At 41.1% G+C, this 14,738-nt stretch overlaps 1 protein-coding gene across 8 annotated transcripts in view; it reads right to left on the bottom strand.

Moving 5' to 3' along the window:
* Positions 1-14,738, bottom strand: part of LOC119893869 (AP-3 complex subunit beta-2) — a 53,245-nt gene that overhangs the window by 10,627 nt on the left and 27,880 nt on the right. For 5 of the 8 annotated variants that reach the window (XM_038706245.1, XM_038706243.1, XM_038706247.1 and 2 more), the window contains exons 10-24: positions 13,080-13,134; positions 12,895-12,966; positions 12,440-12,502; positions 12,143-12,275; positions 11,866-11,975; positions 11,540-11,716; positions 10,826-11,012; positions 9,777-9,907; positions 3,952-4,066; positions 2,356-2,536; positions 1,765-1,927; positions 1,491-1,578; positions 1,112-1,221; positions 713-941; positions 25-109 (exon numbers count right to left, since the gene is read on the bottom strand). In XM_038706245.1, the coding sequence (XP_038562173.1) occupies positions 25-109; positions 713-941; positions 1,112-1,221; positions 1,491-1,578; positions 1,765-1,927; positions 2,356-2,536; positions 3,952-4,066; positions 9,777-9,907; positions 10,826-11,012; positions 11,540-11,716; positions 11,866-11,975; positions 12,143-12,275; positions 12,440-12,502; positions 12,895-12,966; positions 13,080-13,134 (1,899 nt within the window). The remainder of the gene's footprint in view (positions 1-24; positions 110-712; positions 942-1,111; positions 1,222-1,490; positions 1,579-1,764; positions 1,928-2,355; positions 2,537-3,951; positions 4,067-9,776; positions 9,908-10,825; positions 11,013-11,539; positions 11,717-11,865; positions 11,976-12,142; positions 12,276-12,439; positions 12,503-12,894; positions 12,967-13,079; positions 13,135-14,738) is intronic. The other 3 variants (XM_038706244.1, XM_038706246.1, XM_038706240.1) reach the window with 1 other exon arrangement.

The following is a 14,738-nucleotide window of genomic DNA, read 5'->3' as shown; positions in this document are numbered from 1 at the left end:
CTGCACGCTAAAACACAGACTCACCACAGCTGGAAGTTGGCGGTTTGTGTTGAGTCACAGAAATCGATGCCCATCACTGCGGTGGCCGTGTCACCTGCCGGCAGGAGTTCTGTCAACACACAAGAACAAATAAACCTCTTCAGTCAACATCTAAACTAATTTGATCTGAGATTAAACTTGTGTCCTCCGCTGCAGACTGTGCATGTTTTTACATGTGATTTATGGAAAAATCTAAGCTACGTATGTCCCAATTCCATTACTACATACTACAAAGCAGGCTTTAAATATGTGCTGTGATCCCACTGGAAGATAATGTTTGATCTATAGGGCAGTATGGATACTATAAAACAGATTTGTGCGGTTGGTATGCACCATTACTACAGAATGCAATGCACAGAGGAAATTAAGGAGCTGCAAAGAAATGTAAATAAATCGAAATGTGAATGGCGGTAAGACAGAGCTTTAGGACGACATGCAGCTAAAGTTGCAGTTTGATTTAAGTACCTTTACTTTTAAAAAACATGTAGTTGGTAAATGGGACACAATGTAGCAAATTTGATCTCAACCTGACCTTTCCTCTAGCACCACCTTCAACCTTTACATTTTTATCCCCACTACTTGTAAGGTTCTAAGAACAGCAAAAGGAAAACTGCTGTCTTTTTGGATCGCGTGGCACTCAAAGGATCTGTCCCCAGTGGGCCCCGTCACTCACCAATCTCAGGAAACTCTTTGACCCTCATCCCAGACTGGAGCTTCACATCCTCCATGTGCAGGTTCTTGGTGTCGGAGGTGGCGTTGTTGGTGAACTGCATTTGCACCGCCACCATGTTGGCGTCTGGACTGAATGGCTGTCGGCTGAAGCAGTACTCCACCGACAGACCCTCCCCTGTGATCCGGTGCAGCAGCTCATAGTTCTTCAGGGCACTGGAGGGAGCGATAGTCTGTAGTCAGAGGAGGAGATGGAGAATCATTAACAATCATTAGACTGTTTTCAAAACTTATTTTTCCGAAATGGTTGATATCAGAGTGGGTCTTCCTCTTCAAGAGTACTAATTTGTCTAATGGGGTGAAGTCACTAACCAGGAAGATGAGAGAAACGTGAAGTACTTACTGCCGGAGAGAGAACAGCGTCAGACAAAGACAATCCCTCCAGGTCAGTCGCTAGACTGTTGGACAGGAAGGAGTTGACGGGTGTGGCTTGACGAGAGGGAGCAGGTTCAACTGGGAAAAGAGATGGGAGTGTGAGAAGTATTCGGCAAAGAGTTTCATTCCTGACTTACATCATGTCTTGTAGGTACACATTTTAGTTTTTTGTAGTTTCCTGATTACCAGAAGAGTTTGCATAGTCAAGGACACCTATTACTGTGATTTTTAGAAATAACCCCAATTTGCAAACGTCCTTGTTCAATAACGTTAACTCACTGAGGTGCCTGAGGACATGAGTCACTACTGTTTCAGAGCAGAAAGCTTACAGAGATGAAAATGCTCACAGTCATCGAGGTCGAGCAGAGACATTTCTTTCTTCTCTTTCTTGCTCTCTTTCTTGACAGGCTTAGAAGGAGGCTTAGATACAGCTGCCTGAAAGGAGATGAAAGAGAAGCAGATTTTTATGTTACTGCGTGCATGTAGGGCAGTCTAAAGACAGGAATGTTTTATCCACGAGGCAGTGATAAGAATTTCATTTCTTAGATGTAGGCAGGGTCCTGATTACACCTGTATTTAACATTTTAGTGTGTTTTTTTTATGTGGACACATTATCGATACCTTTTTCTTCTTTTTGACTTCTGCCTCCGACTCAGAGTCTTCAGACTCTGATTGGCTGCTTTCAGATTCGCTCTCCTCCTCGTCAGATTCAGACTCTGAGTCACTCTTACGTTGTTTACTCTTCCTCACGTGCTTCCTCTCTTCTTCTTCACTGCTCTGCTCGCTGGAAAGGAAAGCAAAAACTCCCATTAGGATCCCAGAGTTATTATTACAAGAGATGAGACAGATTCTACTGTTAATCTACTGATTCTACTACCAAATCTGTAAAATTGGTTGCACAAGGGCACCCAGAAGAGCAGTTTATTATGTAAAGTCATTATACACCACTGAAAACATAGTTATCTATATTATATTTCATTTTTGTCAATAGATCCTCCCAAATATTACACACTGAACCTTTAAAAAGATGGCTAGGGACCTGAGGATGAATTTGATTTACCTACTAACAGAATAGAATATCATGAATTTAGTATTCACAGATCTAAAAGATCTAAAATGCAAGCAAAAGGTTGGATCCACGTTTTCTTTTTGGCTGGGGCAGTGTCCTTAATATCATGACAAAAAAAAACTCAACATAGAAGCATGTGCTACCTTTCACTTTCTTGCACTGGCTTCTTTAACTCTTTCTTTTTCTTCTTCTTGTCCTTTTCATCTTCATCCTCCTCCTCCTCTTCCTCAGTCTCAGAGCCTTCCTCACTCTCTTCACTCTCTGATCCCGACCCACTCTCCTCGCTGCCACTGCGACTTTCCGAGCCGCTGACAGAGTCCGACTCTGAACAGGAAAAAGGTCAGGGTCAGAGGGTTAGCAGGTCAGTTCATTTACACAGAAAACAGGGACGTGAAAGTCTGCCTGGAAAGTATACCCCTTATCCAGCGACAAGTGACAAGATGCACAGACAAACATGGATTTTTTACATGAACCATGAAACAAGTAAGCATTAAACAATTCCTGAAAGTGTCACGGTCAAATATAACGTAACTTCTTGATCTGTAAAATCACAATTTGTTCCAGTTTTTACTTGACATTTATCAATGGAGTAGGTCAAATTTGTATTATCTCTTGTATTACTGATACTCTAGACATCACTCTAGGCAGGTTCCAATAAAAAGAAGATTCGGCAGCACCAATAACATTTCCAGATTTTCTGTCTCTTAGGTTATACCTGAGTTGCACACACACACTCAGAAATACAATTTTATACTACACCTGTGTATTTGTAACAATGGTGTATTTTTCCACAATATTTTGATTTTTTTATTAATAATTTAGTGCTGGCTTGTATTGACATCAAAGTCAGCAAAGTAGGTTTAAGCGATGTTGTTAGTCTTTACTAAGACTAGACAACTTGTCAGACGTAAACTGACATCCAGGGTTTTATTACGTATTTTATTTCACTTACTTATATTTGACACACCAGAGGATAATCAAAAGACTAACCTCCCCAAAAAATCTTTGACAATACCAATTAGGATAGTAAGACACAGATTTGAGTCTCTTCACTCATCGAAACATAATACTAAAGCAGGAAACTAGCACTACTACCAGTAGAATTACTACAGTAGATAATACTAAAGAGAGTAAATATAATGTTGTCCTTTCAAGGATAAGACTGGTGATATTTTGTTTCCCACTGACAACAAATCCCATGAAAAACAACACCACCACCACCAAAAACAACAATTTATAAATCCAAGTTTTGGATTCTACAAATGTGTATGTTTCTGCTGCAGACAATAGTCCACAACAAATAACCTATTTACGCTTTTTATGATTTCTGAGCCTTTTTAAAAATTTAACTATATACTTATTACCACCCCGCCTCTCGCCCAGTGTTGGCTGGGACTGGCTCCAGCACCCCAGCAACCCTGCATGGATAAGCGGGTAAAGATGATGGATGGACCGATACTTATGACCAATTTTTTAAGACTTGCAATTTCAGTAGAACTAAAGAGCTTGGAGCTGAGACGCGAACTGACACATTAGTGATAGAGTGGGTCTTTTTATGTGATTTGTTGACAATAAGAACAACATTGAATCTTGGTAGCCTTATCCTTAAATAGATTTTTCTTACTGGGTTTCAACAAAAATCTCTTTCTCGCACACACAAACACATCCGTGGTGGACGCTACTCGTTTGGCTAAAAGGATGTGATGGCACCAACATAGCCAGCAGCACCCTAAAGTTACCACTGTCAGCTGACTCCGTCGGCCCAGACTCGCCCTCAGAGTCAGAGTAGAACGGCTTCTCTACTTTCTTCTCCTTCCTCTTCTCTCGGCTGCTGCATTTGGTCCATTCAGGCACCTGGCAGAGTTCAAACAGTAAGCCGTCAGATCTGCGTCAGTGACAAACCCCTCAGACAGAAGCAGAGACGTGGGCAGATTACAGTAGCATGGCCATGAATGCCTCTGCCTGGGCGTGATGCAGCCAAATGGAGCCAGCCGTCAGATCCACTTTGAGATCTGACAGTCAGAGAACAAATTCAGTACAGACACTAATGCTCATATGGAGGTTTTCTTTCTTTCTAGCACAGATAGATGTCAGCACCAGGTGATGCCTTCATGACCAGTTGCAGAAATGGTTTTCTTTTAATACAGGGAGCAGTTCCATTAAGAGAAGTGATGTCTTTGAGGAGTGTTGACTATCCTCCCACACTTTAAGAAAAGAGGCCACCCCTCTTTCTGTGACCAAATTCATTAACTAGAGCCATCAGCTAATGAGTGTGGATGGCTCTATCCCCCATTTAAAACCCACAAGGCTGCTAATGCATCTTGACGTGTCAGAGGACTGCACATCCTGCTAAAAGAATCACTTCTTTAATGGTAGAGACCGAGGAAGAGGGTGCTGTGTTTCGGATAGCTTTGGCTGAGCTAAGCACAGAACAGCAACTACATTAGGCGGGGTGTTAAAAAGCACTTGGGTTTTTGCCGCTATATGGGTTGAGGCTTAAGGAGGTGGGCTCTGTGCCGCTAACTGACTCACACTCGTTAATGTTGTGACTCTTTCAAGCAGCGTAAATACCTGGCAGATGTAGAAAAGAAAAAGATTGGGATGGAGGTGAGATAAGGAAGGAAAGGTTTTTTAGAAAAAAGTCAGGAAAGCAAGAGATACAGGCACAGGAAGGGTCTAAAAAGAAGATGTGTGAGAACAGTTTCTGCTATCAGAGACAAAAATAACCCCCCAAATTTTAATCACAGTATACTTATTTACCACACTATCTGGCAATTAGGTAGCTATTAAAATGATCAAAAGAACTCTTTAGTTTTTTGTGATTAAATTAAAACACTCCAATATAACTTAATTATACTGTATATATAGATATACTTAATGAACTAAATAGTCAACATTATCATTCTCTACTTACTGATACGTCAAGCAAATACATGACAATGCATTTAGTATAAATGTCTTCATCAGTGACAAAGCATGATGTTGCACTAGCATGAATAAAATGAGGTAAATGAAGAGTCATGCAGTAAGAAATCACATCACTCGGTTTCACACAACATTTGTGTCACTAATTTCACGTGATAATCAATTAGGTGCAGAAGAAGAAACAGTGCCTAACTGTCCAGGTGGCAAACCAGACTCCACTCAAGGTCCACTTACTCCCTTGTTCTGGGGCTTTTGGTTGTATCACTGATATGCATGCCACTTTTATCGAAAGCACTTGCCGCTCAGTCACACACAGACTTCCTTGTCCTTGTTGGCTTAAAAGTAAATGTAAATAAGTGAGTAAGTGGACCTTGAGTGGACATTGTTTTGTCAGCTGCATCAAGAATTAACTTTGTTTTCTCAGTTTTTAAGCCAACAAGTCCTAAAACATGCTCAGAATAACGAAAGAATTTTATATCATGGAAAGGCTTAACATCTACAGTTTCTTGGCACATTTCATTTGCTGATGAAGACCATGGTGAGTGGTTGAAAGTTCCATTACAAGCAAGTGGACCTTGATATGAAACTGTCAAATGTGAAGCTCGGCTTTCTAATCCCTTTGACTGTTTTTTTTTTGCTACTTGAATCTGCTTCGTCCTTAAGATTTAGCATCAGCTCTTATTCTTCATCTTCACTCCTACAATTTCTTTAAAGAGAATAAAGAATGGTCTCTTTCCACTTGGCAACAAAGACAGATATTCTGTTAATCTGCACTAATAAGTAAAATCTCATAAATCTTATCTCTTCAACTTGACAATCATCAGTGTCTACATTATGATAACCAGTGAGAGACAATAGGAGGAAAGAGAGAGCAGTCATCAAAACAAACACCACCGCACTCCCAAACTGAGTAGGGGGGGTGGGGGCACCTCTCGCCATTCTCCTAGCAAGCCGATCCGGCCCTCGCTGCTTGTTATGACGTCCTCTATCTGTGGAGATGCATAACGTGCAGAGGGAGAACGCGTGAGAGAGGTTGGGGCTTCAGAGGGGCCCTCCCAGCTTTTACAGCCACAACATGAGTGGCTGTAATGGGACACTCATTTGATTATGACCCAGAACAGTTTCTGAGCAAATCAACCTCTACTTCAAGGACCATACTGTTGATTTTACAAATGTATATTATACATCATTGCTGACCATTTCTCAAAAACACACTAAAGGTTTTCAGACTGATTCCCTACCTTCCAAGCTGTGTTTTTCTTTCAATTTAATACACTTTGAATAACAACAAGCTGAGATTTGAGACATCTTGAGATCCCACAGCCACATGAGTTCAAGAGTTCATCACTTTTAAATGTGTTATTTTGAATAGATTTTACCATTTGTGCCATTAACTCCTGGAGTGGGAGAAGTTGGATGTTTTCAATTATTTCTCCATCTTTTTTAGCTATTTCAAGGTTGCATGCTAACATGTTTTTACTCACAGGGTGCCCTGTGCTGTAGGTCTGTCATAGCTGGTATTTATTTGGTTATTGTGACAATAAATATGTTTATCATATCCCATTTCAGAAAGCGGGATTAGTGAAAATTCTGAGTATGTTGAGCCTGAGATGAGGGAAACTCTGGGTTTTCCGTTTCAGAGAGCGAGATCAGATAATCCCTAGATCAGTAACTCCGGTCACTGAGGCTGTGAAACTAACCTCCTCCCGAGGAGGTTAGGTTCTCAGGAGAAGTTGGAAAACCGTCAGTTTCTCTCTAACTCCTCCCCTCCTGGGGAGCCTGAGGCAGCTGTCTGACACACCGTTGGATTTTCTCATTCATTCTGTCGATATCAAAGCACATATCTGAACGCATTTACATCTTTAAAAACTTTAAAATCCCGGTTAGATAGGCTATTAGTTTTTTTACCCAAACATGATCTTGAACATGACCGCTTTTATGATCAATCTGTCATCGACGTATGGCCAGATCTTCGCACATCGTGGATTTATCCTCAGCCCAGAATAAAATCTATGTCCGTCTTTAGGTATAACGCTGCGACTCTGTGGACAGTTGCACTGGAAACACTTACTGTGGGCTACATTACTGCAGTAATCACTGTTTAATATGTAACCTATAAAACTGATCAATGAACAGTAGTAATCTTTCATATAGTAGTCGCACTGATTGGAACATTCGTATTTATCATGTGTTTTGACAGCATTAATAAACAGATTTTATTAATGTAAAATAGACGTCTATGACGACACATTTTCCACTGCAAAAAATAATTAATAGGCTAACCTGCTGGGTGTGACAGTGATTTTACAATCACAGGTTCACGAGTAAACTGTGTCTTATATTTGATCTATAGCCTACATATTTTCATAATCAAGTAGCCGATTGCCACCAGCATTTTATCCCGTCGGGTTAAAGCTTAATAAATATAGCCTTCCTATTTAAAATCGACTGTAATAGGCTGTAGCACTTTACTATTCATTAAGGAAATTCCAGTCTGGTAAATGATGAATGAGCAACGCTGTGTAGTAACTTAGCCTAATAATGTTAATGCATTGATCCTTCCTCCACTCCTGCGTTTTAGAGCCTATCAGGGTCCGCGTTGACACGCATTCATATTTTTAGCTCCACCCGATTAAAATGGAGGCTCTGCCTTTATTTACCTGTTGCCATGGTGAATCATAGTATCGGAGCTCCATCGATGATGGCTTTTTTCCATCCCCACGCACGTGCTTCAATCAGGCTCAACATACTCAGAGTTCATTGAACTTATTCTGATCAGCTGTTCTGGAACCGAAAATTCATAGTTTCCCACCTCAAGCTCAATCAACACAGAGCTCACAGATAAGCTCAGAGTTTGTTAAGCCTGCTTTCTGAAACAGGGCTCAGATACACTGGAGAAATATCAGCAAGGACTTAACGCATCACCTTTCAAAACACCTGAATCTGATATCCATTTAAACTAAATTATATCGTAGAATGTCACATGTTTTTGCAATTGCAAGGCCTACAGTTATGTAATTTAGGTTGGTAATTTAGAGGATTATACAGGAACAGCTGCCATGTTTATTCCCAGTCTGAAAGCTGTAAGCAAAGACCAAAACACAGAGAGTTTGATTACTCCGCTGTAGAAAGGGTTAATGTTGATGTGTGAGCTGTCAATCATCGGTTGCAGGTCCCTAAAATTACATCACAAGCTAATGAGATTTGATCCCTGCCAGACCACAATAAACCTAGTTGCAGTTATCAAGTATGTCAGAGCTTCTTTGAATGCAGATATACTGGGGGAGTTTTTCAAAACAATGCCTGCTCACAGCTGCATTTTCACATGATGTAAAACAACACAAAATCAAGAAATGGCTCACTGTGATAGACCAGCTATCTCAAGCACATTTTAACTCTCTACCGGTGATAATAACCTATTTACTTATTTAGTAGGCTAAAACATAACAAACTCCTGGTATGATCTTAAACAAGCCTGTCTCTTGTAATCTACCTGTCACATCAAAATAAAACTCATGGTACATATCAATGCACCTGTGGCTTAATTTTAGTTAGTAAATGACAAGGTAACACTAAGTATGTAACATTTGGGCAGTGAGTAAAGAAATACACACTATTGTAACAAAAAAATCAACAAATATGACGACAAAAATCAAGCCTCAAGGTCACTTCTGAAATTCAAAATCAAGTGGTTTTATGAGTTGAGTCTTGATTTTGACAAAGAAGTGACACACCCGAGTTTTGATTTCATGTCTTCATTCAGCACTCATTGTTGGATATGAACCGATGGCACATGGAGTGAATGTGATGGAGAAGAAGAGGGGGGAATTTGGTGAGTTGGGATGACGCTCTACAGAAGAATATACTGTGTACACTCAGATCCAGTGAAAAGTTTGTTTGTTCAGCTATAGTCCAGTAGAGTATAACGTGTGTTTCTAATTGAAGTTTTGGAGAATAATTACGCCAAATGAAATACACTACAGATGCATAATATCAACTATTTGCTGCATCTGTACTGACATCCTGTATAATTGAATGTGCTGGCCTCTTAAAATCGTCCCTTGGGGCAAACTCTAGCAGATACTACAGGATATGTGGTTTACTGCTGTTGATACTGATTTGTAATGGAAAAACTCCCAAGTCTGTTCCCTTCTGTATCACATGTGCTATTGGCTCAAACATCGGTGAGAAATCACCTGGATGGGGCGAGTGACCTGCTGCTGAGCAGAAGCAAGTGCAGCAGAGAGGGTGAGGAGTTCAATACCACTGACTGTTTTCATAGTGAATGAGAAGTTTTTAAATAGACACTATAATCCTCTTTTCTCCTTTGTCACTCATTCTCCTCCATGGAGTTGTTAAGCAGCATCCATTTGGAAATAGATGGTGGCCAAAAAGGATGCATGTTACTGATGAGCTGTTAATGCTAATGAGCTGAAAGTAAATGAAAGATGGCTAGTGGAATCAATGTTATATTGGAGTTAATGTTATATTGGATGTGAGGCTCTGGTGACTCGGTCCAGCCCCTCTGAGGCACTGCTCTGAGGCAGGAGCAACCCTCGCCCCCTCCACCTTTTGGGGTTCCTTGGAGACCCCAGAGGGCCCCTGTGTCTCTGTATGTTACTGTTCCCACTGCACGCACAGAATCCTTCACCTCCACGTTGCGCACGGAGGCGTCTGGGGCGGCTTCGGGCCAGTCAGGCAACTCCTGGTAGCCACCAGCCTTGGCATTCAGTAAGTGGGACAATGAACCCAACTGGAAGTGGTCTCGATCTGCAAAAACACAAGAAAAAAGGAATCCAAAATGCAAATCTGGAAGGAACATAAGGTACTCATTCTCAAATTTTTGGAACTACAGGTCCTAATAATTTGGGGGCTTTGGGTGATACACAGGAAGTACAATGTTGCCATGGAATAAGTTAGTTGTGTGGGCTACATTTTGGCAAATTGGCACCATTTAAAGTATGCCGAATTGGCGTCTAACAGTTCCTGTTTATAATGTGCCCATGGATGTGCAGACAACTCTCAATGTATTGCTTTGATACTGAAGAAGTTCTGGAGTTATTTTTTTCCCCAAGATTTCCAAGCAGATTTATGGATATCGGAGAAAATTATATCCTCAAATCGAAAAATATATGTACCATGTCTGTGTGTTCAGATTTGAGTTACAACTCCAAGAAGTTTTGATGCAAATTGCGGAGATTGGGTGCTAAGTGTTTCACTTAATATGAGCTCTGTATCACAGCCACAGCTGCAACAGCTGTTCATGTTGATAAGCGAGTCAAATCAGGGGGACAAACTACAATAACTCACTTCCTGTTGTTTTGCGCCTGTGCCTTTTACCTCACACAGTCTCTTTGCCTTTCGTCTCACCCTCTGCATCCCCCCTGTAACTCTCCTATCCCCGTGGGGAGGCGTGCCTTACAATTTGAAAACCTCTGCACTAGGCCAGTGCTGGTGGTGAAATAACTTTATTCTGGTGAAAGGAAAATTAATACTTAATTTAGTATAATCAGTTAGTAGTGACTCTCTTAAACTTGTATTTCATCAGGGGACCCAAGCACTAAATGTAATCAAGTACTAAATGAAATTGCTCAAATCATTTCTATTATCTAGATTTTTTAAATTCAGTTTTCCTTTTCCTGGAAGACATAAAAGAGATTTAAATGGACTTTTAAATGGTTTCTGTACCTTTAAATGGAGACTCGAGAACCGGTGCAGGTTTGAGGGCGAGGAACAGTTTCTTAGCGTACTTGCTGAGAGCTCCACTCTTCTCGGTGGGCACGATGAGCTGGCGAATGAAGCGCGCCCGATCACGGATGTCGTAGTTCTGGTCATACTTGGCCAAGTTGAGAACATACTGCGTCAATAGTTTGGTCTGCGAGAAGAAGGAATATTATGGACATGTAGAACGAGGACAGTAAAAACAAGAATACCTATGGATGTGATTATGTATGTACACGTGAATGTGCAAATGTGGTTGTGTTTGTGTGGTCATATGACATTACAGTGTCTAATGATGACCCCCAAGTTAGGCTGTGCGGGCATATAGGCAAGGAAAGTAAAAAAGAGGTATGCCCTTCTCTTTCTTTCCGTGTGTTGTGTGTTTCGCTGGGAGCCATGTAAATAGAAATTACAAAAAGGACTGAATGTAGAACTCGATTGACTGGAGAAGGTTCGATACTACTCAGCACTGGGTATCGAGTAGTGATACCCAGCCTTACCAGGCATGACTAAAATATTTAAAAACATAATGTTTGATTCTTACACTTGAGTTAACAGAATGTGCTGTATTAGTTATGTGTTTGCGCTGAATCTTGGCAGCACTGCACACACTGCTGAAAATGTTGTATGTAATGTAGTCTTTTTATATACTAGTATTAGAAAAGTGCATGTCATTCACACCTGTTTGGAGTTGGTGAGATAGAGCTTTGCGGCCAAATTGATTATCTGAAGCTTGACAATGTCCTCTTCGTTAGTGAACGACTTAGCCATCTTCCTCAGCACATCCGGGGCAATCTTAGGTACGTGCTCACAGTACTCTCCAATCAGCCACAGGATACTGGCCCGCGCCATCGGCACCTGAGAACAATTAAAATTAAATTAAATGGTTGTTTACATCTACCTCTCCTACTGGTAATAGACAGGGATGTAGCTCCACATCAAAAAGGGACAGTTCAAAACAGTACAACTCTTGGTTCCTTTGCTTTAACAGACACTGACAGCCTTACCTGGATGTTGTCTGTTAGTTTTGCCATGTGCTTTATGATGTCGCTGTGCTTCTCCGGTTGCATCTGCAGCAGCTTCTTAATAACCACCACTGACTCGGCTACAACCAGCTCTATACAACAAGAGGAAGAGTTGCTCATTGAAATTAGAAATCAACGTTGAATAAGTTCTTCTTCATACTAGATTGAGTTACTGAAATGAGTTCAGTTCAAATTCAGCTCCATACCTATTACTGAAGAAATGCTCTAAAACAGGTTCACATTACAAAGAAAGACTTACCATCTCGGTTGGACAGCAGCTGCACGAGGCCATTCAGACACGTATCCCTGACCTCGCCAATGTTGGTAGCACAGCGGCCAATGGCTTGGATTGTGGCAGCCACAAAGTCTTTGTCCATGCTTTTAATGTATGTCTGCCAGAAAAATAATATTCACTTACTGCAGAAATACAGTAATCATAAAGAAACGCTACTGCTGTCGAATTTCACCTTGCAGAAGTACAGACCTGCACACTTTTTGTTGATACTGTGATTGACGACAAAATTCACTCAGCATCCAAAGTTCTGTTTCACTGTACCTGAAATTCTCTGAGAATGGTGGAAATGTTCGTCTCGTTGGCCAGGTTGGTGAGAACCTCCAGCTGCAAAAGAAAATAAATAAATTAATAAACTGTAAATCACAGAGAGTTGGGGCAGAGCAGCAGGAAGACAGAGGAAAATATTTTCTCCATTCAATAAGATCCTGTTTCACCAAATCAGTGAATAAAGTTACTGTGTTTCAGTACAGTAATCATTGATGCCTGGCAACCTTCTCGTCTTTCCATTTTCTTCCTGGACTAACTTCCGCTGCTGAGATTAGGTAATTTTATGTCAACTGTGGAGGTGCCTCTTGTGGAGGTCTGCCATCATGACTGCATCGAGGTTTCTCTCATGTAACTGAGTTTAAAATGATTGAGGATCAGCAAAAGAAGCTGCTGTATGTTATATTACAGTAAAGCGAAAAGGATCGCAGCACAATAGAATAGAAAAGAACCTTAAGGACTTTTATCTGGGTTGGGTCTGTAGAGCGGATGTAGAAACTCTTCAGGTATGGTTCAAACATGCCCTGTGAAACATGAAAACAGGAAGAGAAAAAAACCCCACAGTGAAATGGCTCCAACAGCATTTGATTTCAAGTTCCACACAATCACAACCAAAATACCACCAGGTGTAACTCACCCTTCTCTTAATTGACATCGTTGCCACGTTCTGAAGAACAACATACTGGACTTCACTGGAGGAAGAGACAGAAACAAGAGAGATTGGTTGAGAAGCGGGAAGCTTCCGGGCTGAGAAGTGAATCCAATGCGCAAGTCCCATAAACCTGCATTCTATTGAACGGCCAGCAGGGGGAGACTCTTCTGGTTACTAGTTTCATGTCTTTTTCAATACAACATGATGTTCATTTAGTACATTATGGTCCCATTCAGAGGAAAATAGACCATAAAGCAGTGTATGCTACAGTGCGGGATTATCTATGATTGACAAGTAGGTACCACGGCGACCTGTCAATCAGGCGGGAGTGACTCGTACCCACAGCACTGTGTAAATTTAACCAGCGCATTTGAAAAAGCTTATTAGCAGCAAGTTGTTCACTTTCTCTGGTGAGTACATTTAGTTTTAAGACTGTTGTTCGCTAGACAAAGTTGTCAGCTCTGTTAAAATGACAGTTAATGTAAATTACAGATGCACCTAGCTAAGCAAGCTAGCTATCTCCACAAACGGCCGTTAGCTCCACTGTCTCGTCCAAATATGGTCACTTCCGGGCACTTCCTGGTTGCAAAAACTCAACATGGCGGCGCCCCATCGGCCAAACTCGAGGCTTCAAAATGGCAGTCCACAAACCAATGGGTGACGTCACGATGACTACGTCATCTTATTTTATATAGCCTATGTTCAATCCCATAAAAAGGTCAAACCCCTTTCCTTCCCTGTCTACTGGATCCGAGATTCTCTGTGGCCATAGTGGAGGTCCAGCCCTTCAGCCGATGGCTTGCCAGACGAAAGCAAAAACTAGCTAACTAGCTGGTGCTCAATTTGTCTGTGTTATGGAAATAAAGTGAGCAAGGTTCAGGTGTGATAAAGAAGATTCAGAGACTGATGAAAACTAACATAGCATTAGTTTATAGAGGAGATACAGTGTAACACATGCAACACCAAATTTGAAGCGTACTTCCTGGGGATATTTATTCTTCCTAGACTTACAGATTCACCAAGTGTCGAAATAAGGTTATTGTTCACATCTCTACACGTGTGTAAATAGTCTGTAGGTTATTGTTTCCAACCAAGACACGTTGGGTGTCATTTAAACCACATGCAACACTTTCTTCATAAAGCCAATCAGTAATGAAACAAAATAAAGGTAATCTCAACCTTGGGTTACCTAACAGCTCATCCTTATCAAGACAGCTGTGTCAGTCAGCCGACAGACAGGAGAGACAGAGTCTGACCTACTGTTTTGGAGAGTGCCTGGCTGTCACCTTTGGCTTACTTTAGCTCAACAATTGACCCTATTATGGCCTGGGGAAACCTGTGTCATAGTACCCCTAAATTCCTTTGCTAAGTCAAGTTATCTTACATCCTGTAAGCTAAGTGAATGACAAAATGATTAAGAACAAGCTCCACTACATCCTCACAGACAAAGTGAGTTTAAAGGGAAATTATGCATCAGAAGTCACAAAAGACATCATCTTCTGATGTGGTGGTTTAGTTTTGATACACCTCTTCTCCAGACTGTATGACTGTGTACCTCCTGACTACCCTAATAACATTTTGATGCAAATTTGTGCATCTCACATCTGCATTTGTTTGTAAGATGGTCTGGTACACACAAACAAG

Source organism: Micropterus salmoides, unplaced genomic scaffold, assembly GCF_014851395.1.
Source record: "Micropterus salmoides isolate LMB-PRFRI ecotype aquatic unplaced genomic scaffold, ASM1485139v1 Ms_hic_scaffold_8, whole genome shotgun sequence".
Taxonomy (NCBI): Eukaryota; Metazoa; Chordata; class Actinopteri; order Centrarchiformes; family Centrarchidae; genus Micropterus; species Micropterus salmoides.
The sequence above is the reverse complement of the archived record's forward strand: the minus strand, read 5'-3'. Positions and strand labels throughout refer to the sequence as shown.